This window comes from Zalophus californianus, chromosome 9 (genome assembly GCF_009762305.2).
Source record: "Zalophus californianus isolate mZalCal1 chromosome 9, mZalCal1.pri.v2, whole genome shotgun sequence".
Lineage (NCBI taxonomy): Eukaryota > Metazoa > Chordata > Mammalia > Carnivora > Otariidae > Zalophus > Zalophus californianus.
In genome coordinates, this window is record NC_045603.1 from 51914638 (window position 1) to 51941068 (window position 26431).

A 26431-nucleotide genomic window follows, 5' to 3' on the forward strand; every position below is an offset into this window, starting at 1 on the left:
AATGCAGTTAACTTTTTTTCTCAAAATGGAAAGAGCTGAAATTTCTTTCTGATGGTGCATCTTTCTATGACTTTGAAATAATTCAATAAACTTTATAAAAATCAAGATAATAATCATAATGAGGTAACTAAACAGACAAATGATAGGATTAAGTTCCAAAGTAACTTCCATTAGTTCCTCAAAAATTAAAAATAGAACTATTAAATGATCCAGCAATTCCACTTCTGGGTATATAGCTGAAGGAAACAAAAATACTATCCCAAAAAGATATCTGCATCCCTACGTTCACTGCAACATTATTTATAATAACCACGATATAGAAACAACCTAAGTGTCCACTGATGGATAAATGGATAAAGAAAATGTGATACATACACACACAGGAATATTATTTAGCAAAAAAAAGGAATTTTGCCATTTGCAACAATGTGGATGGACTCTGAGGGCATTATGCCAAATGAAATAAATCAGAAAGACAAATACCATATGATCTCATATGGGGAATTAAAAAAAAAAAGCTAAACTCACAGAAATAGAGAACAGAATGGTGGTTGCCAGGGACTGGGAGGTGGGGGAATGGAAAGATATTAGTCTAAGAGTATAAACTCCCATACATAAGATGAGTTAAGTTCTGGGGATCTAATATACAGCATGATGATTATAATCATACCGTATTATACACTTGATAGTTGCTAAGAGAGTAAATCCTAAATGCTCTCACCACAAACAAAAAAATTATAACTATGTGAAGTGATGGATGTTGTTAACTAACTTTATGTAGTAATCATTTTGCAATATATATGTGTATCAAATCATTATGTTGTAACACCTTAAATGTACAGAATGTTATGTCAATTATATCTCAATAAAACTGGGGGGGAGAAACAGAATAACCTCTATTAACTGATATAATGGAACTATATTAGGGGTAATATAAAATCTGACAAAGATAAACATCATGTTATATATAGATTTTTAAAAACTTATTTGAAAGCAGGTACATTCATTTGCAATATCTGTTGCACATCTAACTCTAAGCCACACTTTTACAATGGCTTACAATTAGGTAACAAGAGTTACCTAATTTAATGGTCCCAGCAGTGCTCTGAAATGGTGAGCTTTATCCCTCTTTTATAAGCAAGGAAACTAGGCTCAGAAAGGCAACATAACTTACCCAAGGTCTTGCTACTAGAAAGTGGTAGAACTGGAACTGAAACTCAGGTCAGATGGTTCCTGGTACTTCAATGCCTCCTATTTAGAATATACAAATCAGGCATGACAAATATTTGTAGGGAAAAGAACTACGATGCTTTTCCGTGGGACTATAATCTCAGCTGCCTCATGGCCTACATAGAGGAGTGGTGAGCATCAAGTGTGACTGTGCACGTATGTGTGCCTGGTAAATTGTAAGGCTCTATGTATGGTGTTACTGGCTCTGTAACGATTCTAAGGGAAGAAAAAGAACCAATGTGTAGAAGCTGCCCATAGGGAAGCAAACTACGCCTTATAAAAGGAAGAACTTTCTACCAATAAATCTCCTTGTATAGGATTGCATGCCTACCTCACAAAAAGAGGCAAGAGCCCAGTGACTACTTGTCTGGGATTTTGGATGGGTAGGAAGATGCTGGATTAGATGACCTTAATGCCTGTTCCACTTCTAATATTCTCCAATGACAAGAACAGCTTAGAACAGAATCAGTCCCATAGGAAAGGAATACATTTAGTATCGTTAATCCAACTTTAAAGATGTTTTGGATTATTCTGAGATGCAAAAGAACATGGAATAATCATCTACAGAAATAAAAATACAGATAGTCATCTTTTCAGCTCACCTATTCAATCTTTCTTGTCCCAGTGGATGGGGACCCATCTCTTGGAGACGCTGGAATCAGCAGCTTCCAAACTTGTTGATGGTACACCCCATAAAGAAAAAGTGAGCATAATCTCAATGGGTTTCCATTTCTATATTTAGAAATTATGTACCTGTACTACTGTGCTAATATATTTGCTATTATACACAGAAAAAACACAATGTTTGAAAGGAGACAAATAATCACGACACTGTTTTCCACCAGATCACCGTGACTTTTTTTTTTTTAGATCTTTATTTATTTATTTATTTGACAGAGGGAACACAAGCAGCGGGAGTGGGAGAGGGAGAAGCAGGCTTCCCGCGGAGCAGGGAGCCCAATGCGGGGCTCGATCCCAGGACTGGGATCATGACCTGAGCCAAAAGCAGACGCTTAACGACTGAGCCACCCAGGCGCCGCCATCAACGTGCATCTTGTTCTCCCCTCTGTAAACCTGATCGTTGACTTCTTTCTCCCATGGGTCAAGTCCTCTAGATTCCACTTCTCAGATCTCCTTATCTCTCAACGTTTCCACCCTCGAGGTCAAGGACAGAACTGAAGTCTTCAATATGCCACAGTAGACAAGACTTTTAAATTGGCCTCCCTGCTCGGGCTTTTCTAGTCTACCAGTACCCGAGAACCTCATCCTTTCACCCTCAATGGCTTCTCACCATCCACAAAGTCTAAACTGCTTGAATGCCATGTAAGAACATAAAGCATAATGGCTGTCATCTCACTAGGTCATCTCTAGCAAAATAAACTTTCCTCAACTCTCTAATCTGGAAAATGGAACTAGCAGCATCTACCTCATGTGTCTCTTGTGAGATTCAAACAAAATAGTGCGTGCAAAACAGGCACACTGTCAGGCATGTAATACGTGCCCAATACACACCTTTCTATTCTTAACTCTTTACTCTGCTCAACGCATTTAAAACACTAATCTAACACCTCCTAAAAAGGAAAAACCAGAATCACTCACTTGAAGAGACTCTCCTCACCTGGAATGCCCTTCCTTTCCTAGAGCACTCCTACTCATCCATCAAGGCTAGCTCAAATGTCTCTCCCATGAGTGTGTACTGTTCTCTCCCAGGCAGAACTAATTTCTTCCTGCACAATGCTCCCATAAATTCAAAACACCTCTAACATACCATTTAGCAAATCTTTGTTTACTTCTCCATCTCTAAATCTAGAGCACAATCCATAAAAAGGCACAGGCTGTGTTTCATTAGGTATTAATTCAATGAACACTGACTGAGCAACTACTATAAGGCAAAGCAGGTACCTTGATTAAAAAACATCTGCACTTGGAGAGTCTACAGTGTGGTAAAGGAGGTATTCAACAGCTGTTTGTTGGGGGCACCTGGGTTGTTCAGTCGGTTAAGCATCTGCCTTTGGCTCAGGTCATGATCCCAGGGTCCTGGGATGGAGCCCCACGTTGTGCTCCCTGCTCAGCGGGGAGCCTGCTTCTCCCTCTGCCTACCGCTCCCCCAGCTTGTGCATGCACACTCTCTGTCAAATAAACAAAATCTTTAAAAAAAAAATAACTGTTGAATGAATGAATAATATTTAATTCCAGCATGACTGTAAAAGAATTTAAGTCAATGACTCAGAATCAAAAGTTTAAACTATCTTAACATTATAGTGGAGTCACATTACAAGCACATTTAATTTATTGGAATTAAACTGTATGTCCCTATTTAATTGTAAGGGAGCTGGGGAGGAAGGAAAATCTTTTTCCCTCAATTTCTTTTTGCTCTTTCAACTAGACCTTGGCCACATGCAAGTGTGAAGCCATAGTCTATAAGCAAAAACAAACATGGGTGCCTGGCTGGCTCAGTCAGAAGAGCATGGGACTCTTGATCTTGGGGTCATGAGTTCGAGTCCCATATTGGGTGTAGAGATTACTTAAAACACATACACACACAAGTTAGTTTTCTGGCTTCTGAGCTTTCACAGATGCAATTCTTGGTAACGTGGTAACTTTAGGATTTTCAAGAGTAATTTTGTTTAGTTTTTCTCCTTATTGTTTGATTGACTTCAGAGCCTAACTCTCACATGTTATAATTATTATGTATGTAACTATTGCTATAGCAATTTCATGAATTATCAGTGGATCCAAGATTGTTTTAAAATCAAATAAAAGCCCTCATGAAACATAATAAAATTTCCTGTTTACAGAAAAACTCCATCCTTACACTAGCCTGAATTAACCATAACCCACAGTAAAAGGTGCACTTCAGTAGCTCCAGAGTTAGGTGTCAGGTCTCCTGACTGCCCTAAGAGTTGGTGGCCAAGGAAGGAAATGGAAATGGGCCACAGGAGGTCCTGAAAAGGTTACTTTGCCTTGTGTTCCTTTTCCTTAGTTCAAAAGCTCATGCAGATTTGTAAGGAAATTCAAGCTTTATTTCTTAAGGGCTCATCATGTTCCCACTTTAGTTTTCAATTTACCAGATGTGATGTGAAAGGTTTTTTATAATTTGAGAAACTAACGAATTATGACGATTGGCAGGGAGGGTGGGAAGCAAAGCAAGAAGCAGAGGGCTGCATGCATTTTCTCATATTCTTAGTTTAAACTGCCATGATTTGATGTCCATTTACAGGAATTGAGAGCAATTGTAAGAAAGGTAAAGATCTTAGGGAAATAGGGAGTAAAATTAGCATCTAAATTGGCTAACTTAAGGAAGTAACAAAATTGCTTTGATTTTTACAGCAATGGTTCCCAATGTGTGGTCTCCGACCTAAAAGCATCAGCATTACCTGGGAACTTGTAAGAAACGCAAATTCTAGGGTTGGGTGTGGGGCCCAGCAAACTGCTTACACAAACCCTCTAGGTGATTCTGACCTATAAAGAGAGTGAGTGACATGAAACCTAAGACCCTGAGAGGGTCTACCAGAAGCCTCAACACCTGCTCAAAGAGGAACAATAGCAACAAAAAGTGAAGTCTTGGGTAAATCTAGAGAACTAGCTAGAGAGATACAACTTCTTTCTCAGGAGAAATCAAGACAGGGCAGGGCCTCTTCACTTGGGAACCAGCAAGGCCTTTTGGTGGGAATAACAGGAGAGCTGAGGCAGAGATTCTCATCCCTAGGAACAGGGCACTAAATTTGGCAAGAATATTCTCGTTCAGATTTTTAAATATTTCTCCCCAAAATGCCTTTTCTGTTACATACAAAAAGGCAACCCCACACAATGAGATTCAAGAAATCCATTGAGATAAGAAGACAAAAATTTCATATTAGTACATAGTTGTTGAACAACAAAGACTTCTATCTGAATTGATATCATCAACTCTGTTTATTAAGACAAAAATGGCAATCATTCTTCCTAGCTTTCTCTAAGTTTAAAGAGAGTGAGTGACATGAAATCTAAGCATTTAGCCTCTCATATAGTGCAGTATCTTCACGTAGCTCTATGGAATAGATGGTGCATAGGTTTGAACTGTGGTGATTCCAACATCCAGTAGCTGTGTGATCTTGGGGAAAGTACTGCAAGTTTCTAAGTTTTGAGTTTCATTTTCTCAATCTGTAAGGTGACACCAATATGACCTTCCTTAAAAGAAACACCCTCATAAATGTGAGCTGCTGGTATTGTAAGCAGTGGCAGTGGTAACTGCAGGAGACACTGATACTGTAATCAGGCATTCTGCATCAGATCAGAAGCATAAGGGTGGACCCAAGCTTTCTTCTGATTCATTATTAGGGGAGACTAGGTCTTAGCTCAAAACAATCAAGTAGTAGGCTTTAATGGAATAGTGAATACCTGTAGGTTAACGCAGAGGAGAAATCAGAGTTTAATTATGGAAGAAGACCTGTAAGCTGCTGTTTCAGGTGTTCTTTAGGAAGGGTGCTGCCAAGCTCAAAGGGAGCAAAGAAACAAACACACATAAACATACTATACAGACATATCCTATCTGGAAGCAAAAGAGAGGATTAGGCCTTTGACAAAAGCTGGAATAACTACGGTTCTCTTCATCCATGTGGCAGATTTATTTTTGGCAACACTTAAGGAACAACTAACTAGTGCAGGTTAATGGTAGAGCAATCTACTATAGCTACATTCATACACACCTAGAAAACGTTAACCAGCAAGGTTCTCTAACAATAAGACAAAGAATTATAACAAAGTACTTCTTTGTAACTAAATGTCATAAGAAGTTTACCAATACAATTGGGCCCAGTATAGCTTGTGGAGATTGGCTATATGTCTCCTATTGCTTTTCTAAAGAACCATTAAAATTTACATTTTTGTGTCTGCTTTGTAAGATTTAAGTCTGCTAAGTAATTTTCATCTCTCCGGAGATGAGTGAGTTTTAAATCATTTAAGAAAAAAACTGCCACTAATTAAGACAATAGCTTCAGGTAGTAGTATATAATAATATTACAACAGCTCACTTTTATTGAACCCTTATCACTTGCCAAGAGCAGTGCTAAACTCTTTCTTTACAGGTATAAACTCATTTATTCCTCACAACACTCTTATAAAATAGATGTAATCATCACACCCATTATCAAACTGGAAAATTGAGGTTACAGAGGAACCACAATTTGAATTGGATTTATCCAAGATACTAACCTCTATACCACACTGCCTCTCTAAAGGAAGCCCAATCCCTGAAAATAATGATGTTTAAAGTACCAATGGCCATTAGTAAGTGGCCACCACTCCTACACTGAAGGACAAGCTTGTTCTCTAAATCAACAAAGAACAAATAATGGTATCAGCTATTAAAGGGATCAGGCAGATCTCGATATACTTCTACGGAATGCTGCAGACCAATACCACTCCAATGAAGGTCGGTGAACTGTTCATTCCAGATCCATAATGCGATAAAGAGCTTGTGCCGGAACCTAAATCATCACATCACTAATCACAGCTTAGTTTAGCTGACATTAATTTGTAGCAAGACTTTTGGGATAAAGAAAGCAGTACCATGATGCACCTTGTCTCCTCATGGACTGGTAATAAATAGTCTGCTGCCCAGCACTGGTCTAGGGACCAACTCTGAGTAGCACGCTATAGATGATACAGTGCTGAGCAATATTAACTATTCTGCAAATGACCACATTTGTTAAATAAGTACACAGAGAGATTAATGTATAAATATTATGAATGTGAATACAAACAATGCCATTGGAGGTATATATTCCAATCCATTTGAGAATTTCCATTTTTTGCCTTACCAATTCTGTACTTTAACCAACAAGTTCTTTATAATCAAAGAAGTTATATAAATGGGATTTTTAAAAACAATTGTTTTATTTTCTTCCTCTTAGTATTTTGGGAAAATTAACTAAAGCCCATACTTTATTCAGATGTCCTGAGTTTTTACCTAATGTCTTTTTCCTGTTCCAAGATCCCATGCAAGACTCCATATCACATTTAGTCCTCTTGTCTCCTTAGTCTCCTTTTGCCTACTAAGTCCTCCATAACTTCATTATTATTGCTTCCTGAGCCAGAGTTCATAAAGTGGTAATACACTAACATTTTCTGAGCACTTACTGTGTGCCAGTTTGTTTGTTCAACACTCTACTTGTCTTAACAATGCTCTGAGGTAAGTGTAGAGGCCACTTTTAGGCAATAGGCTTGAGCAATGCAAACTTGGGCAAGGCCAAAGGCCCCACAGAGATCACTGAGCTGAATACAAGCAGGTGTATTACATGAGCCTCCCTCCCCACCCTTGGAATAGCCAAAGGCCCTAACTGACCAATAAGCTACTTACAACCAGGCACAGTTCCTAAGATTACCAAAAAAGGGAAAATTCCTTATGCCCCCATATGCTTTCACTGCACCCTATAACTGCGGCCCCTCACCATCGCCTGGTGGCAGTCTAACCAGCAGTCTCTCCGCTGTTGCCCTCCCAGCTGCTCCCTTGCAGTGCATTCAATAGACTTCTATCTCCTTTGTTCCGTCTTGGGTGAAGTCTTTCACTGCCCTCACCACCAGCCCCCCTCCACTCACTATTTTTATCTCCATGTTACAGGCAAGGAAGCAAGGCAGGATGGGAGTAAGTAATTGGCCCACAGTTAAAATAGCTGGAGAGTGGCCGGGCCAGGATTCAGACCCTGGCAGTCTGATTCCCAAGGCCATTAAACTATAAATTCCTATGCTACACAAAACATATAGATCTATGTGAGCATGTGTATTTCAGGGTATTATGTGGTTATCTGAAAATGGGACATGGCAGTATGAGAATGTCAGAAACATCCACTGACTGCAAAGGCAATAAAAGAAACTTTTATCGTATTTCACAGTGCAAGAGCTTTCTGTACATTATTTCACAATTTAATTCCATGACCACTGAGCAACTGCAATGCCTGACAGAAAAGAAACTATAGGGGTGCCAGGGTGGCTCAGTGGGTTGAGCATCCGACTCTTTTTTGACACAGGTCATGATCTCAGGGTTTTGAGGTCAAGCCCGGTGTCAGGTTCCTTGCTCAGCGGAGAGCCTGCTTGAGATTCTCTCTCTCTCTCTCTCTCTGCCCCTCCCCCATTCTCTCTCTCTCTCTCTCTCTGTAGTAAATAAATCTTTAAAAAAAGAAAAAAAAAGAGAGAGACTACAATGCTAACTTAACTGCAGGAAGGAGATGTCCCAGCTTCAAACAAGAGATATCTATTTGTATGTTAGGTATTTGGAGAATGCAGGAAAATGGGTATAATTAAAACTCTAAACTCTAGAAAAACAGCCTGGCAATCTTTCAAACATAAACTTTCGGTGACACATGTGAGAGTCCCTGTAAACACTGTGAATACAATTGCAATAGAAGTTCAACTTAAAAATGGAGTGGCCATTTGAAAAGGCATTCATTAGCTCTTTCTCTTTTTGTAGCAGTGTACCCAGAAAACTCTTGCTGAGGGTCACAAAATCTAAAAATTCCCTTTCTAAGTTTCAGAACCTGCCAGCTTTCTGTGCCATGTTATCAGTAAGGAATGCACCAGTCATCTGCAATGATGAAGAGAAAAAGGAGAAGTGGGCACAAAGAAGAAATACGAGCAAACTAGTCGAGCTCAAAGTCCACCAGAGAACAGCCCTCCGCTTTCTGGAGTGCTGCTCAACCTGCGCCTTCTGAAACAGGTGGCTCTTCTGACCTAGCTCTCCTCACCTACCTCTCCTCCAAGGATGGGCAGCAGGCAGCACTCAGTCCTACAACGGGCACACCTTTGGCTATGAATGCCAGACTTCCTCCTGATGCCTGGGGATTATAATTTGACTAGACTGTGTTCAAACTGTAGACAGTCAGTACAAGGCACAAGGAAAAGCCATCAGTGATCCTCACAGGAGAACTTTTGTGAACTACACTGACCGGACAGCAAAACAGGCCACCTGGCCAAGACCTCATCACAAGATGAGCAGCCTGACTTCTCCCCACTCACTCTCCTTGGTAAGTGTTCGGAGGCGTAATTCCATTTTTCAAACACGCTAATTTCACAGCCAGACTAAAATCTGGACTTCCTCAGAAGTGAAAATTGTCTGACTTAAGTACGATAAGCAGACACCTATTGTTCTATCTTAATTGCTAGAGGTCTGAGGGAGGGCGCTGTTTTTGTAAGCCACACCTTCAAAACAATAAAGGCAAAGGGCAAAAGTCCAGAGGTCTTCCATAGACCAACTGAGAAAGAGGTGAAAAATGACAGCCCAAAAACTGGAACATCCAGCACTTTGAGAATTATTGCGGGAAGCTTTGTAAATGCTCTCATGATGATGGTTCAGTTACTCTGCTGTGATGCCAAGAAGGCTGGAGGGTGCTACCTCTTCCAGGGGGCCCTGGATCATCAAAGCTCTCTGCAGCCAGCTTTGGAGGAGAACTCCAATGGCTGAAATGGCAGAAGTAGTTCCGCAGGAAAGGAGAAACTGTCACCTGCAAACTGCAAGAATGAAAGAGCAGAGCCTGGATGATTAGCAATAGCAAAACCCCAGAGATTCTCCAACAGCAGCTTAGATTATTGATAAAATGTGGATGTTTTCATGCTCTGCCCGTTACTGGAGTCTTCACTACACATTTCCATCCCTAGAAGCCATATATGCTGGAGTTTTCCAAACCTGTATGTGAAGAATTTAAAACTGTTAGTGTAATATTATTTGCTCTCTTGTATGTATATCCTTAGTGCATTGATCCTGCACATTACTCTAGGTGGTAATGACCAGATCCTGTAATACTCTTTAAGAAAAAACACAAGACTAGTTCTTCTAACGGTAACTTGAACTATATATTCTATAGGGTTGTTGTGCTAAAATAGAAATTGATATTGGAAAAATTTAAAATAATTGTCTGAAAGGGGCTAAGGAGAGTAGATATTAAAAGTTCTCATCTCGGGGGGCACTTGGGTGGCTCAGTCGGTTAAGCATCTGCCTTCGGCTCTGGTCATGATCCCAGGGTCCTGGGATCGAGTCCCGTATCGGGCTCCCTGCTCAGCGGGAAGCCTGCTTCTCCCTCTGCCTGCTGCATCCCCTGCTTGTGCTCTCTCTCTCTTTCTCTGTCAAATAAATAAATAAAATCTTAAAAAAAAAAAAAAGTTCTCATCTCAGGGCACCTGGCCAGCTCAGTTGGAAGAGAATGCAACTCTTGATCTCGGGGTTGTGAGTTTGAGTCCCATGTCAGGGACAGAGTTTACTTTAAAAAAGAAAGTTCTTATCACAAGAAAAAAATTCTAACTCTGTGTGGTAATGGATGTTAATAAGACTTACAGTGGTGGTCATTTTGCAATATTTACAACATGGTGTTCACCTGAAACTAATGTTATATGTCAATTAAATCTCATCAATAAAAATTATAATATATTGATAGCTTCAAAAGATGAATATTAGACTTCTATTTCCTACAGTATATTAAAGTTAGATAGATAACCCAGCATGACCCATCTGGTTAAAACTAAAATGAAGGATAAAATGTTTTTAAAATATGATTTAATCACATCACCAACTTTCACATAAGAAAGGAATTTTAAAAGCCCCCAAATAAGATGAAGTCCGTATAAAATAGATTAATGATAATAAGTGCTATGGAGAGATATAAAGCAGGAGAAGGGGATGGAAAGGGCCAAGAAAGGATGCGGCTTATAATCTTCAATAGTATACAAGAGTTATACAGAAGAAAATCAATGCAATTAAGTTAGAAATCAGTAACAAAATAACTGTATATCTGGAAAATTTTAAACACATTTTTTAAAAAGAACATGAGTTACGGGCAAAATCATATGATCTCACTGATATGAGGAATTTGAGAAACAAGACAGAGGATCATAGGGGAAGAGAGGGGAAAATGAAACAAGACGAAACCAGAGAGGGAGACAAACCATAAAAGACTCTTAATCTCGGGAAACAAACTGAGGGTTGCTGGAGTGGTGGGGGGTGGGAGGGACGGGGTGGCTGGGTGAGGGACACTGGGGAGGGTATGTGCTATGGTCAACGCTGTGAATTGTGTAAGACTGATGAATCACAGACCTGTACCCCTGAAACAAATAATACCTTATATGTTAATTTAAAAAAGATAATAAAAAATAGAAGTCCACAAAAAAACAAAAACAAACAGACAAAAATCATAATGGAAATCAGAAAGTGCATAGAACTGAAAGATGACCAAAACACAACATATAAGACTTTGCAGAATGCGGGTACAGCAGTGCTTAGACGAAATTTTATTCGCTTACATATTTACATTAGAAAAGAAGAAAAATAAATCAAGGAAGCAAAAAACTTGTTCTTTAAAAAACTAATAAAATAATCATACCTCTGGCAAAGTCAATCAAGGAAAAAAAGGGGAAAAGGCACACAGACAATTGCTATTAATAGAAAACAGGCATAACTGCAGACTGAAAGGATATGAGAATATTATAGATGATGTTATGCTCATCAATCAGAAAATGTGTAAATGTGGAAGCAATGACAAATGTTTTTTTCTTGATGAAAGCACTAGACCTAGATACCTTTACTGATGAGTCTTACTAAACATTTAAGAGTCAGATAATTCCAATCTTACATGAAATCCTCCAGAGAACAGTAAAAGAAGAAAAAATCCCCAACTAATTTCAAACACTATTACTCTCAGATCACAATGTAATTATATTTTTTAAAAGATAAATTAAATATCCCCACTTTTTTTGTTTTAATTTAAAAGCATACTCCTATATGCCTCATGGGTCAAAGAAGAAACCATTATGAGAAATTAAAAATACTTAGAACTTAATTCTAATAAACTTTGCATATCAAATCTTATGAGATATAGCACAGGTGATACTTTAAGGAGAATTATCATAAATATTTTTAGGAAAAAAGAACAGATGCCTTTGTTAGGAATAATATTTATATTAGAAATAACATTTATATTAGTAAAGAAATGTATTGTCTTAAATGCTTATAGTACCAAAAAAGGATAAAAATAAATGTACCATGCATCCAACTGAAGAAAAAATAAAGAACAAAATAAACCTAAAGAAAATCAGAAAGATGTGGTAAAGATAAAAGCAATAATCAAAAAAATAAAAAGAAAAACCAGCAAAAACACACAAACCCCTTTTAAGATTCAGCAAGAGATAAAGCAAAAAAAAATTTAATGTTTTGAATCAATACAGATCAGCCACGTTTAAAAAATAAGAGAATATTATCATTAACATATCAATATATTTGAAAACATAAAATGGACAAATTTCTAGAAAAATATAACTTATCCAAACTGATGTCAGAAGAAATAGAAAGAATAAGTAATCCTATAACTAATAAAGAAAATGACTAACTACTGATGAGTTAAAAAGTTCTTCACACAAAGTTAATATCTAAACCCAAATAGTTCCACCAAACTTGCAAGGAAAGGAATTTTCCAAAGTGTCAAACTTCCACAAAGGAGAAAAAGAAGCAATACACTCTAACACACTCTGTGAGGCAAGAATAAGAGATATGAACCCAGACAAGGACATTATCAGAAAGGAAAATCTGTTTTTCCTTTTCATTCAAGAATTGAGAGGCAAAACCCCCTAAATATTGGCAAACTGAATCCAACTGTTTTTATCTTTTTAATTTTAATTTTTAATTTATTTTATTAACTGGGTTCCACACGGGGCTTGAACTCACAACCCTGAGATTAAGACCTGAGCTGAGATCAAGAGTCAGACACTTAAATGACCGACCACCCAGGTGCCCCCAACTGTTTTTATATACCTAAAATATAATGATGAAGACAGGTGGGTTTTGTTCTGTTTTCTTTTTAAACTAGGCTCCATGCCCAGGGTGGAGCCCAACATGGGGCTTGAACTCACAACTCTGAGATCAAGGCCTAAGCTGAAATCAAGAATTAGATGCTCAACCAAATGAGCCACCCAGGCACCCCAATACAGGTTTAATTCTGGAATGCAAAGATGGTTTAATAATAGGAAACCTATAGACATTACTCAACACACTAACACATTAAAGAAAATAATATTAATAGATACAAAAAGAAAAAAGATAACATTTAGCTACCTATTAATGATTAAAACCTCAAGTAGACAAGAAATACAAGAGATTTTACTTAACTTGATGAAGAGTGTATATAATAAACCGAAAACAATCATCATCCTTTAAGGGAGGAGGAGCTTAAAACTATTCCTTTAAATCCAGAACAAGAAAAGAATGCCAAAGTCACCACTTTAATTAACTTTGTACTCAATATTCTGCCTAGGGCAAAAATACAAGAAAAATAAATTAAAGCCTTAAAGTCTGGAAAGGGGGAAATAGTCTTGATTTGCAAGTAATTTTTTTACAAAAAAATATAGATATAATAATAGACCAGCAAAGTGGTTGGATATAAGACTAATATGCTAATGTAAACTCCATTTCTGTTTAACAGAAAACAATTAGAACACATTTTAGAAGAGATCTTATGACTATTAGTAATAAGAATTATAATATATCATGAAATAAATCTAACAAAAACAGAAAATATAAAACTTTACAGTAAGATATTTTATTTTATTTCAAAGATTTTATTTATTTATGTTAGAGAGAAAGAACATGTGACTAGGGGGAGGGGAAAAAGAAGAGAGAGGATCTCAAGCAGGCTCCATGCTCAACATGGAGCCCAACATGGGGCTCCATCTCACAACCCCAAGATCATGACCTAAGTGGAAATCAAGAGTTGGACACTTAACTGACTGAGCTACCCAGGTGCCCCTACATTAAGGTATTTTATTTTTTTAATTTTTAAAAAGATTTTATTTGAGAGAGCATGAGCACAAGAAGGGGGGAAGGGCAGGGAGAGAGGGATAATCAGGCTCCCCACCGAGCAGGGAGCCCAATGCAGGGCTCCATCCCAGGATCCTGGGATCACGACCTGAGCTGAAGGCACACACTTAATCGACTGAGCCACCCAAGTATCCCTTCAGTAAGATACGGAGAAATATTCATACTCGTGGCTAGGAAGAATTAATATTATATAGATGTTAACTCTCTTCTAGTTGAGTTATGATGTCACACAGTTTCAATCAAAATGCCAGTGGGTTTCCCAGGGAAGGAAAACTGATTCTAAAATGCATTTAGAGGGACACCTGGGTGACTCCATCTAGTCTGTTCAGCATCTGACTCTTGGTTTCAGCTCAGGTCTTGATCTTTGGGTGCTGGGATTGAGCCCTGCATCAGGCGCCATGCTCAGCAGGGAGTCTGCTTGAGGATTCTCTCCCTCTCTCTCTGCCCCTTCCCTTGTACATGCACTTGCTCTCTCTCCAAAATAAATAAATAAACCTTTAAAATGTATCTGGAAAAGACTAAGATCACCAAGATAATTCTGGAAAAATAAGGAAGGAGGATTTGGCCTACTAGATATAAAGACTCATTATAAAGTGATAGTAATTAAAAGAATGTAATACTGGTGCAAGAAACTACAAATTAACCAGTGAAACACAATAGTATACAGAGATAAACTCATGCACGTATGAAACCGTGATCAAGACAGAAGGAGCTGGTCAATCACTTTTTAAAAGAAGGGACTGGGAGGCACCTGGCTGGCTCAAGTCAGTACAGCATGCAACACTTGATCTCAGAGCCATGAGTTCAAGCCCCACAAAGAGCTTAGAGCTTACTTTAAAAAAATACAGTAAGGAACTATTTAGCAAATGAAGCTAAAAAAATGTTTTTTTGGTCATCCATATGAAAAGAACTAAAAATATAATCCCTAGCTCACAGTATGAAAAATAAACTTCAGATGAATTGAAAGCCTATATGTCAAAAGCAAATTTTTAAGACATTTACAAAAGGATAGAGACAAATATCCTTCTCATTTCAGAGTAGGGAAAGATTGCTTCAACACCAAACATAAATTAATAATTGATACATCTGAAAAAATTAAACCTCTGTTTATCAAGAGATAGCTTTTATAACTGAAAGTACAAGCTACAAACAGGGAAAAGATATTTGCAACAGATAAAACTGACAAGAGATTAACAATGAGAACACACTAAAAAGAAAACTCACAAATCAATAAGACAAACTAGCGGATAAATGGGCAGAGAGATGAATAAGTATTTTAGTGACAAAAAACACACAGCCAATAAACACATGAAAAGATGCTCTATCTTATTAGCAATCAAAGACATACAAATTAAAACAAAATACAATTTCACCCCAATTGACGGTCTCTCCAAAAAAAGCCTGTCTTTATGCTAACTGCTGGTTGTCCACCAAAATCTTCCTCTCCTTCTGCCATGGTCATAGAGCTGTTGCCGGAAACCGGTCTGTCTAGGTAGACTATGTTTGCCAGACTCCCTTGCGGCAGACGGGGCCGTGTGACTATATTCTCACCAGTTAAATGAGTGAAAACTGTCTCGTATATGTCTGGCCTGGGTTTTAAAACACTGAGGCGGGTGCTCCTCAAGACTCATTTTCCTTCCCCCAAGCTAGAACATGGATATACTTAAGACCCAGTTTCAATCAGGCAGTTCCCCAGGTGATGGCAGAGCACCAAGATGGAGAAGACTCAAATAACTTAACAAGACAAAACAATTCTGGTGGCCTGGGTGGCATACCTTCAGAATGTTGTATGAGAGAAAAATGAAAAAAGGGGGGAAAAAAGGGTGAAATAAGGAAACAAGGGAAGGAAAGAAAAAAGGAGAAATCTTTATTTTTACATTATTGTGAGATTCCTGGATTAAACCAGGAAACTTACCAAGGTATCCTGTGGTCCAAAAACACAGGAAGTAAAACATATACTAAGAAGGAAAAACAACCAGAAATTCCTCCCATCATGCATTATAGCCTGCAATGTACACGGAGAGCTCAGTCTACTCATGGGAAGCAGCCCCAGCAGTAACCGGCACAGCATGGACACTCATTAACTGTTAGCTGCAGTTGTGATTGTTTTTAATTATTATTATTCCAATGTCCTTTTATAGTCTTTTTTTTTTCAATTATTATAAAATACTTCTCCATACCAAAACGTTCTTTAAAAACTATTGGTAATGACTGGATAACATTCCACGTATACAAGTTAGTTAACCACCCCCAATGGGATTTAGTTAACTATTCCCCACTGTTGGACGTTTAGACTGGTTTTAACTTTACAACATTCTAAAGAAGTTACATGCTATTTGAATTAAATTTAATTTTGTGGTAATACTTTACTGGACACCCTACATAATTTTGAATGATCACTGTGTTAACTTATACTGTAAAGGAATGACAATCCAAATGATTGCTCCACTCATTCAATAAATGTTTAACAAAGCTCTGTACTAAAAAGGTATTATAGATACATAAACAATACATTTTATTATCAAAGTACTTTCAGGACACCTGGGTGGCTCAGTTGGTTGGGCGTCCAGCTCTTGGTTTCAGCTGGGGTCATGATCTTGGGGTTGTGGGATCGAGCTGTGCGTGGAGTCCACACTGTGGGTGTGGAACCTGCTTGAAATTCTCTTTCTCTCTCTCTTTCTCCCCCCCTCCCTCTTCCCCTCCCCCTGCTCAAGCACTTGAGCGCTCTCTAAAATAAATAAATCTTTTTTTAAAAAGTACTTTCTGTTATATGTCAATTATACTTCAATAAAGCTGGGGAAAAAATCAAAGTATTGTTTCATGAAGCAGAAGCAAATTCACAGTTATAAGTGAATTCTTCATTTCCATATTGATTTAAGAATATATATATTTTTCTCAAGACCATGAAATTAAATCAGTGACTTGATCTGATGTCTTAAGAATCCTTTTTACCATAGGTTAATAAAAGCCATGGACTACAGTTTCCATTTTCCATACATCACTGAACAAAGGTAAAGAAAATTCAAAGCAAAAGTTGTAAGCAAACACATGGCAGCCCAGGTCCAGGAAATATAACGCTTTTAGGCTCTGTTACCTGTACTTGGATAAAAAATAATGACAATATAAAATCCACTTTAAGGAGCTGGGAATCTCTCTGGTTTGCGTATCACATTTCCCCTTGTATTTCCACCATGAAACTTGCTCCACTCCATTCCAAAAGTACATGGGACTTTGTCAGGATGATTAAAGACTCACCCACTTTGGGATCTAGTCAGGTAGCAGACTGCTGATTAGGTATTTGAATTTCCAAAAGCTTATCTCAGTCAGAATGTAACAAGAAGCAGTTAAAATGTAAAGAAAACTGAAATTACACAGATAAAAAGGACTGATTTTTACTGTCTATTTATTATGTGCCAAGCCTATGATAAAGCTTTCCACAAATCACCTCACTGCAACCTTACAAAGACAAGAAAGTAAGTAGTTATTATCCCCATTTTATAGATGAAGAAATGGACTCTCAGAGATCACACATGTGATCAATGGCAAAAATCTCTGCTCTTAAACACCATGTTCTATTTCCTCCCATCTTGAAATACCAACAGGACCGCAAATATACATGCTGTCAACACACTAGAAAGTAACTGGGACCAACAGATAAAAAAAAATACTTTTTTAAATAATTAAAAATGTCTTCAAATAACTATCCCTAATCCCACCTTTTCAAAAAATTAAAACAAAAATAAAGTGATGAGACATACAGCTTATTCCCTTTTCTTTACCTTAATTCTTAATTGTCTGAATTGAAGGGAAAATGAGTAGCATGAATGAAATAAGAAAAGGGTCTGGCCACACTACAAAGCAGACTCTCAAACCAGAACCAAAGTTGAAAATGTGTGGCTCCTAAATTGGTCAACACTTCACAAGAGTAAGCCAAGCAACACAGATTGTTAAAGCTGAGATTTGTCATCCTGTAGTAACTGCCAACCTTCACTGTACTTCAGAAGGATGTATTTTGCTCAAAAATTTCTCCCAAACTATCCCTTAATATATTTTGAAGTTCAGGAAACTAACCAGGGTTTCTGAGCAACATAAGAGGGCCTCCTGCAGTAGCTCCAATTAGTCTGACCAAAATTTCAAGCAAGTTACATTTGCACATATTCACCATATTTTTTTCTTGATCCTAAGGCAAGTATGTGAAGCCACTGCCTGCATATTGTGGTTTCTTGAAATGATCTTGGTGAAAAAAAACAAAACTTAGTTACAGTTAATCAATTTAATTAACTCCTCCAGTTAACAGAGCAGAGGAGTTGCTGTTCTCTTCTAGGTTCCTTCAGTGAAGGTAAAGTCTAAACAGCGAGGGGCACCCCGGTGGCTCAGTCAGCTAAGCATCTGCCTTCGGCTCAGGTCATGATCTCAGGGTCCTGGGATCGAGTCCTGAGTCGGGCTCCCTGCTCAGCGCAGAGTCTGCTTCTCCTCCCTCTGCCCTCCCCACTGCTCGTGCTCTCTCTCTCTCAAATAAATAAAATCTTAAAAAAAAAAGTCTGAACAGTGAAGTGTTGTCTCCTGCTCTACTTTGTGAGGAATCTAAAAGTAAATCATTGTTCCTGAAAACAAGTTCTAGCCCCAGGTAGGTTACAGTTAATTGTGTAACTCTATCATTATGCTTCCTTGCATCGTGTAAATGAATGGGTTGGACAGGAAATGTTTAAAGTCCCTCCCAGCTATAAAGTTTTAATTCATAATTTAAGTTGTTGCTGTTTTCTATTACAGGTCAGATGAAAGAACATCAGATGTAGATACAGGTTCCATATTAGTGACGGCAGCACTTTTTCCTGTTGAAACCTACTGCATGACATGGGGTCACATCAAACTGAATTGGCATTTCCTCACGATCCGTCTGCTACCAAAATGTACTATTTGTAGTTCAGGCAGCAGAGTGGTCGAAGAACAACAGATTTTCTTAGCATTTCCTGTACATATGGCATGTAGATGAGTATGAGATTATCCCTGGGAAAATACTGCAAATAATAGCTGTCAATTCCTAGCAACTAACAACATGCATTATTAAAAACAAACACAACCTCTCACTCAGTCCATGGGTTTCACCTCACAAAATGTGTCTTTTGATTCTTTTGGTTCCCATATGGGAACCAGTATTTTTTTATATGTGTGCCACGATACTTTTGCTGCAGAATTCAAAAATTGCACAGAATACTAAAATCCAGATGATCTCCAAACCTTCTGTTAGCCAGTTGTTACGATCTATTCCCCTGCTAAGCTTTTTGCCAGATGCTAACAAGCAACATGGTCAACTGGCTTTTGTTTCATACGCTTCTCCAGACAAGCTGGCTTCTTAAGAGCCGCCACAAACAAGAGATTAACTTCTCTGGATTCTAATCTTTGGGAAGTTGACTAACACACATGCAATAGTCTTTCTTCTCCTAGCTAACACACTCCTTTTAAATTACTGCTTGAGGTTCTTTTGTCCCTGATTTAAACCTATCTATTCCTTGACAACTTGTATAATTCGTAATTCTACCCCCTCTTACAATTGTGCCCTATACTTTTCTGAACATGGTTTTTTCCATACTCCTATTGCATTACATTTTAATTTTCTGAGAACTCAAATGATACAGTGTTTGTGAATTCATTATTAAAAAAAAAAAAAGTGAAAGCAAAGATGATTTCCCCACAACCGGGTGGCCAAAAGAAAATGCAAAAAGCTTGAAAATTTTACTAAGTGATTAATATGAACTGACACAACATCTTCAATCAGACCCAGAGATCGTTAGAACTGAGAGAATCCAAACTCTTCATCTTACAAGAAAACCAAAAGCCAGAGAGAAGCTATGTGACTTACTCAACATGATATATCTAACTAGATGGATTTACAGTTTTACACATAAAATTACACATTGTCACCTACGATGGTTCTTTTCACAGTTGAGAATAATTCCATGAAGTCTGTTCCCAAAACATGTGCGGGCAGCCACAGTGGCAAAATCCCATACCTGGAGTCATTCCTTCAGATGAAACCATTATCTCAGAAATTCTGAGATTCGTGCAACTGGTATTAGGGAAATGGGAGAGAAAAAGAAAGAACAGTACTCTGGAGTATTAAGTTCTAAGTCAGAAGGTTAAAAAAAAAAAGCACACCTAATCAAAACTGACTCTTGAAATCACCCATACCCCGAAGTCACCCAGAAACTCCAACATATGTGACTTTATTCGTTGGGAACAGACCTATGTCTTCTCTTCTGAGTCCAGCACAGCCGGGTTTTCCTTCAGCAATCGAATAGACCACATCTTTTGTTTATCGACAGATGAAATAGTTGGTTGGAATTAAAAGAGGTGGTTGTTCCAAAACCACATACTTTTAAGCAGTGGGACTAGCACTCTGCTAAGGTAAGGTGCTTACCCTTACAGAGGGACTCAGCAAATAAAACAAAACCAGAGTCCTGGATTTCACATCCTTACTAAGGAATCTACTCTCACTGTGCAGGATGGCTTGGCCTCACGCACTATGTCACTGTCATTTTTCTCCCACTCATTTTTTGATTTTGCTTAGAAGTACAGGTGAACTGGTGCCATTGAAGGTGTGCATAATTCGACTCCATTGTATTGCCCTATTCCCATAACTGCATATGGATATAATGATCTGGGTTAGAAACAGGAGGAGTGGAAATAGATAAAGTCTGGACACAGGTCCTGATGAGAAGGGCAGGTCAGGTTAGGAAAGAGTCTGAAAGTAGCCTGAAGACTGTAGGTATATGTAAAAATGAGGAAGGTTGAAGAGAATGGAGAAGATCACTTTCTATGGGACAGAATTTGTTCCAAAAATAATCCTCATCATGTTCATAATTTTTTCTTGGATTGGATTTGATAGACACATTTTAAACATTACAACACATCCCATTTTATTGATTTTTTTTAACATAGAGGGCCTTTATCTCAAGCATATCAGTAGTCATATAACAACAGAATTCATGGTCTGAAAGAAATTAATCATGAGATTATTTTTCATATAAGGACTTAATCATGGACAAATGACTTTAGAGCAGAAATAACTAAGCCAATACTTGAAAGTCCATTCTGCCAGTCAGCGCTCCAGGCAGCAAGGAAACCAGACTGCCATCCCTCAGAGATCTACCACAAAGAGCCATGTGGAAAACCTGCACAAGGAATGGTGACTAGGAGTTCCGCCTTAGAATGAAACGTTTTAGGCTGTGTTGCACTCATTAAGAAAGATTCTGCTTCTTAAGAAGTTTACCTGTCACTAAGGAAATAATTACTTCTCTGCTAATATAACTTCCATGTCAATGTAACCAGTTCCTATAAGTATAAATTATATTAATTACAAGCAGTTAAAAATCATTTCCTGAACAACGGTGAGCTCAAATCCATTATTGGGGTTAGCCTAAAGAAACATGAGTCCCTGGGCTTGCACACTACGTCCGTGGCCTTGATGAGTTGGTCCAAATCTACCCTCGGGTGATGGAGGGTCCCCCTCCAGGTCCTCTCACAGGACTCCAAGCATTTTCACAACTTGACCACACAAAAGAACACCCAGGCTGTTCCTGCCTTTCCCAAGGCAAGTAAGGAATGCCTCCCTCAGCCGCCCTTTTGTAAGACTGTATCTGAAAAAACACAGGTGTCTCCATAGCAATTGTTATTAACTTTGCATTGAATATTCCAAATAACAGCAGCAATCTCAACACTCCATCCATTGTCTCAATAGGGAAAACCACCCAGGAGAGACCACAGAACAAAAACAAAACAAAAACAAAAACAAAAACAAAACCCCACACAAACACAACAGAGATATGTGTTCATTAAACACTTCGACAGCAACACAAAATACTTGTACTAGAGAGAAAACCTATTTTTGAAAACAAGGCACATTAAGTAAAAATGCTTAATCAACCTTAATTAGGTTCCTTCATTAGCTGACAATGTAAATGGATTGAAACTACTACTTAAACATTCAAACCATTTTACATGCAAGTAGCTTCCTGCAAATGATAAAGCAATATGCCCGTGTGAATGTGAAAGATGGCACTGAATTCTGGCCCATTATAAAGGAGGAGTCAGATTCCACTAGTCCCTGCTTGGCTTAGCTGTCAGGCTTTTAGGGAGCTGTTTTATAAAAGGCGGACTCACCCTAATAAATTGTGAACAGTGTAAATGTCTAAAATCGTCTGCACTCAATAAAGCTCTAGACCACTTGGTGTCCGGACTCCTTAAAAAAAAAGATATATATATATATATATATATATATACACACTACATATACTATATATATATATATATATATAGTGACAAAGATACCAGTTAAAAAGAATAATAAGGAGGAGGAAGAGGGTAACTGGGCAGGAACCACTAGCTGCCGCCTGCCTCCCATGTAAGTTGCCCGGCTGAAGGTGGTTAAGTTAAAGCCAGTTCCCTAGTGGAGATGCGCTCTGGCAGTCCGGGAAAGCCACCCGGTTTCCAGCTCCCTGTGGGCTTTACGGGACTAGGAATGGGACGGGGATTGGCTTGTACGAACCCCCGGGGTGGCTCAACCAGAGGCTCTGGCTGTCCTTCACCGCCTTCTTCCAACGCAGACACCAAGTTAGAAATGCAACTCCTCGAGCACAATGACAAGAAGGCACACAAAAGGAGCAAGGCAGCCGCTCCCACCCTTACCTTTGACTTGACTTTCATACTCGGCTATGATCTCTTTGTCCTTTTTGAATCTGCTCGGAGTGGACATTATCCAGCTGTTCTGGGTTTGCTTTCAGTGGGCAAGTTCTGTTAGGCTGTCACAAACCGGTCTCCTTGGAGAGGCAGAGAGTTGTACTCCCACACACCGGGAACCCAGAGGCAGCACCGACAGGAGGTAAAGGAGGAGGAAGAAGAGGAGGCGGAAAAAAGAAGCGAGCCGAGGGCTAGATTAACCCTGGCGCTGGCACCATACTCTCCGGTTCGAGCTGCCGTCGGTGATTCGGCGGGGAGCCGGGCTCGGGGCCGGAGAGGCCCGGTGCGCAGGCAAACTCCGGCGAGCGAGCGGCGGGGGGCGTCTCCCTGCCCACCCCACCCGGAGCCGGCCACTTCCTCTACGGCCGCTGGGCGGACGCGGGGTTCGCGCCGGCGCTCCGCACCATTGTTAGAAACCCGCACCGGGCGCTCGGGGCAGGGCCGGCAGTGGAGGGCGGGCGCCGCGACCCTCCCTTCCTGCTCCAGCCGCCGGCTCGGGCGTTCGGGGGTCCCACCCGGACCGGGATGCCGCTTCCGTGGCCGCCGCTCCCCCGTCGGCAAAGGCGGCTGCTAGCACCCGGGCAGGCGAAAGCAAACGTAATCCTAGACCGAGTCCCCGCTGCTGGTCGGGAGGGCGGCCGCTGAGCCGCTCGAATGCGTCCTGGGCACAGCCCCGGCGGAGTTTAGGTCTCGACAGCCAGCGCCGCGAGGGGCCTCTGCCTCCTTGGCCACGGGGCGCCGAAGCTCCCTCTTTCTCCTCGTCCCGCTTTCCGCTGCTGCCCCCAGGAGGCCGCCGCTGCCCTGCACACTCGCACGCGCACCGGGAGGAGCCGCGCCCCCGGCGGCCGCAAAGTTGCCGGCGCGCCCACGGCCCGCGGCTCCCAGCGCCCAAAGAGCAAGCTGTGGGCGGCGGCGGCCCGACCCGCCGCGCGGGACTCGGCGAAGAAGAGCAGGGCTCGCGGGAGGGGCGGCGCCGCGGCCCGTGCCCTTCGCCCTCGCCCCTGCCACGCTCGGTGAGGAAACGCCGGCTGGTCCGGAAAGATGGATGCCTCTCGCGGCCACCCGCGGCCCGGCCCCGCCCCGCGCGCCGAGCCCGGGCGGCCGTGGGCAACGCCCCCCGCGCCTCCCCGGGCTGTGGCTCGGCTCGGCTCGGCTCGGCCCTCCGGGCGGACCGCAGCCCCCGCCGCTGGAAAGCCCCTTCCCGACCCCAGCCGTCTTGGGCCGAGGGAGGGGGTCCTGGAGGGGCTTTTTCCAGAATCCATCGGAGAAATCCAGAGTTGGAGCTCTCCCTGACGGGAAGGGATGGGAGTCCAAGATGCTGGACCCCAGTAGGAAATCTGGAGGTTCACTGAATTGTGCACGACTCGGCTGCCAAAAAAAAAAAAAAAAAAAAAAAAAAAATCAAAGGAGGGTGAAGCTCTTCAGTCGAGATGGAGAAAAATACCCATCTTGAACACAGTATTCTCCCCATCCTAGAAGTAGCCCCGGGAGCTGAGGTGGTGGGAAAGGCGTGGTCACCAGCTTTGTGAGAGACGCAAGTACCACTCGGGACCTTTCCTGTCTTCTTTCTAATCACTTCTGACATAGCGTGGGCCTTATCAAAGCGATTGTTCAGAGGCGTGTCCAGTATACAGATGTTTTCCCTGCAAGATCTAAACAGAGTAGGGACTTTTAGACTTTGATCATTCATTCAAGTATCCAGTGATAAACTTTGACGTTCTTACTGTGGGCCAAACACAAAGCTAAGAGCTAGGGACTTGGAGATCAGGTCCCTGGTCCCTACCCTAAAGGATCTCAAAGTTTACTGTATAAATAAGTAAATAAAGTACAATAATGCTGTAAGAGAGAAATACTCGGGACTTTGGGAGCCCTGAAGGGGACAAATGGGCTGCAAGAGGTTTTGGGAGAAGTGGTATTTAAACTGGATTTGAAGGATGACTAGTAAGCAGTTTACCGCCTCAGAGAGTTCCGGAAGGGGTTGGGTTCTAGGGGGAAAAGGAACATCATACTTTGGGGCAACTGGAAGTACAGTTACAAGATGTCCTCCACTAAAATACCAGATCTCTCATAGGAGGTGAAAAACATTTTGAAAGTTTAAATATATATTTATGTTTCAACTGATATTGTGTGCACATTGTTTTTAATTGTACAGCTTTTTAAACTTTAATTAAAAAAACTTTTTTAAGGGGTGCCTGGCTGGCTCAGTCAGTGGAGCATGCAACTCTTGATCTCAGGATTGGTTGTAGGTTCAAGCCCCAAGCTGGGTGTAGAGATTACTTAAAAAAAAAAAATCTTTTAAAAAGTTTTTTTTTTCCATTTTGCCAAACAAGAGGTTAACTATGGAACTCCTGGCTGCCCTAATTTCATGTGGAACTGTCTTATGTAAGAGTGTTCAGTGAAGAACCAGAATATCTAAAGCAGAGAGGCTCTGAAGGAAGGTCAGGGCCAACTGGGGGAGACCTCCTGTATTGAGCTCTTGGACACAGTTCTGCAGACAACAGGGAACTTTTTAAGTAGAGAAGTGTCATGATTACATATATGTTTTATAAAGGTAACTGTTGGCAGTGTGGAGGGCTGGGTTGGGCATGGGGAGAGAGAGAGAGATCAGAGATAAGCAGCTTACTTTGGTGATGATTGCAGTCAAATATAAATGTGATTCATATCATCCATCCATGGTGCAACTGGGATTTATTTTATATTTGCACTTGGCAAGTACAACTTGGCAGCAGAGTGCAGCCCCTAGAATGAATTGTTGGCTGAAGCTAACCCTGAACCACTGTGGTAGGCACAAGCCCCTTAAAGACAAGAGTGTCTAGAGGTGACTCCTAGCTCTGCAATTTCCTGACTGAGCTGATAAAAAGCACCTCTCCAGGCCTCAGTTCCCTCATCTGCACAATGGGTTAATGCCTAGCTCCTGGGGATGTGATATGCGCTTACTGAGATAGTCCTTTAAAGAGCTTATAGCAACGACCCGGGGAATGTTAGTTATCTTTGTGATTATTATCTCAGTTTTAATCTTCTTTGAAAGAAAGCTATTTAAAAATCAGAGACAGGGGGCGGGGCGCCTGGCTGGCTCAATCAAAAGAGCCTGTAACTCTTGATATCTGGGAGGTGAGTTCAAGCCCCATCTTAGGTGTAGCAGATTATACTTAAATCATTAAAACTTTTTTTGGGGCGCCTGGGTGGCTCAGTTGGTTGAGCGACTGCCTTCGGCTCAGGTCATGATCCTGGAGTCCCTGGTTCGAGTCCCGTGTCGAGCTCCCTGCTCAGCGGGGAGTCTGCTTCTCCCTCTGACCCTCCCCCCTCTCATGTGCTCACTCTCTCTCTCAAATAAATAAATAAAATCTTTAAAAAAAAATCATTAAAACTTTTGTAAAAGATTAAAAAAATAAAAATCAGAGACTATCTTAAACATCTTTGATTTCATCATGTCCAATAAACCATCAATAAATGTTTTTGAATGTTAATGTCTTAATATTAGTAAAACGCCATCTTACTGTTGTTGGAAATTGGGTCTCATCCACTAAACAAAGCATTTTGCATACATTCTTACAAGAACCCTGCAAAGGTGGGGATCCCATTGTCCTCATTTTACAGATAAGAAACTAGAAAGCCCAGTAAATGTGTAAAGAC

At 40.3% G+C, this 26431-nt stretch overlaps 1 protein-coding gene across 1 annotated transcript in view; it reads right to left on the minus strand.

Moving 5' to 3' along the window:
* Positions 1–23792, minus strand: part of SRGAP1 (SLIT-ROBO Rho GTPase activating protein 1) — a 265860-nt gene extending 242068 nt beyond the window's left edge. The window contains 1 exon segment of the mRNA XM_027593051.2: positions 22748–23792. Within this exon segment, the coding sequence (XP_027448852.2) occupies positions 22748–22814 (67 nt within the window). The 5' untranslated portion in view covers positions 22815–23792.
* Positions 23793–26431: the final 2639 nt, after the last annotated feature.